The sequence below is a fragment of the Chaetura pelagica genome, unplaced genomic scaffold, assembly GCF_000747805.2.
Source record: "Chaetura pelagica isolate M959 unplaced genomic scaffold, ChaPel_1.0 scaffold264, whole genome shotgun sequence".
NCBI lineage: Eukaryota > Metazoa > Chordata > Aves > Apodiformes > Apodidae > Chaetura > Chaetura pelagica.
Window position 1 is genome coordinate 656,265 of NW_009953064.1, and position 1,483 is coordinate 657,747.

At 58.7% G+C, this 1,483-nt stretch overlaps 1 protein-coding gene across 1 annotated transcript in view; it reads left to right on the forward strand.

Annotated features, from left to right (window-relative positions):
- Nucleotides 1-1,483, forward strand: part of LOC104387957 (chromosome unknown open reading frame, human C2orf54) — a 3,453-nt gene that overhangs the window by 702 nt on the left and 1,268 nt on the right. The window contains 2 exon segments of the mRNA XM_009996758.1: nt 3-97; nt 283-383. Coding sequence (XP_009995060.1) covers nt 3-97; nt 283-383 — 196 coding nt within the window.

Here is a 1,483-nt window from a genome sequence, read left to right on the forward strand (position 1 = left end):
AGCGGGCTGAGGACATCCTGCTGGAGGGCGTCCACGACAGGGAGCCCCACTTCCTCGTGGGCTATGCCAGGAACCTGGAAGCCTTGGAGTTCATTCTGTGCCTTTGAGGATGCCGTCGCGGCGGAGGTGACCCCCTGCGGATCAGTGCTGATGCCCTGCGGGTGCTGGCGTGGTGACCTGGGGACATCCCGGCCAGGCACCATCGGGGGCACCTGCTCTCTGGACTGTCCTCTCCGGGGACCGACGTGGAGGACTGGATCAACAGCGCGAGCAGTAGGGAAGTGGTGCAGGATGCCTGGTTTGGGCAAAGTCCTCCAAGCACTTGAAAGAGCTCCTTGTTTTGCCCATCGTGTGCTGCCAGCGCCGCTTCCTGCTTCAGCCAGGTGCGTACACCGGGGCCGGGCTGCCCTGGCCAGGAGCTGCCTCCAGCACAGCTGAGGAGCCCGGCTCACCTGAGATTGCTGCACAAAGGGGCTGGGGTGTAAATCTCTGGGGGTGTGGCCCCCCAAAATCCTGCACAAGCAAGTGAGCACCCTGCCGTGTGCTGGGACAGGCTTTGCCCTCAGCTAAGAAAGGGGAGATGCAATTTACTCCCTGTCATCCCGTGGCAGCAGAGTCATCCTCAGGTACCTTCACCCTTGCTGAGTGGCAGCTCCATGCAAGTTTCATCCATCCCTGCCTTTAGTCCCTAGGGAGAATTTGCTCAGGGACTTGGCATGCTGGGCTCACCCTAACCATGTTCTGCCCATCTATTCTGGCCTCTGAGTGCCCCCTGCCCCACAGAGGAGGCTGTTTGAGGGGAGGGGGAAGGGGGGGAAGCTGGAAGCACATCAGAGCTGGACTGGGACATTGGGGAACTGTGCACACATAGGCCCCAGTTGAAACCTTCCTCCCCAGGAAAGACAGGATGGGGAGGGACACTGGGAATGCCCTTGGGGGTCCCATCAGCTTCTTCATGCATTTTCATCTCCAAAGGTGCTTCTTGAAGTAAATCTTGGCTCTGATGGAAAACTGATATGACAGGACCAGAGGGTCTGCAAGTCTCTTAATGCAGCCTCAGCAAGCCCCCCATTCCCTCCTTCCTCCACGGCCAAGACAGACCCCTTCATCCTCCTCTACCCCCACAACCTGAGACCCTTGTTGGTCCATTTTTCTTGGACCACATTGTTTTTCTTGGCACTGTTCAGCCACCCAGCAGCATGACTCTGTTCAGCTGCTCACGGCTTCCTGCTGTGCCCACATCTGCTGGCCTGGCCCTGAGCCCCGCTGGAGCGATGCTCCTTCCCGAAAACCACCCCAGTGGGATTTGGAGAATGGCTTTCACCAGGGAACCACAGCCAAACCACAGCATTGGAAAGGCATGAGTTGAGCACGAGGGGACACACAGGCATTGGGGCACTTGGAGCCTGGACTTGCCTCAGAGCTGAGACAGGGGCTCTTTGGGAAGTGAAGCAAAGGTTCAAAACTTAAGGGGGGGGGGTGG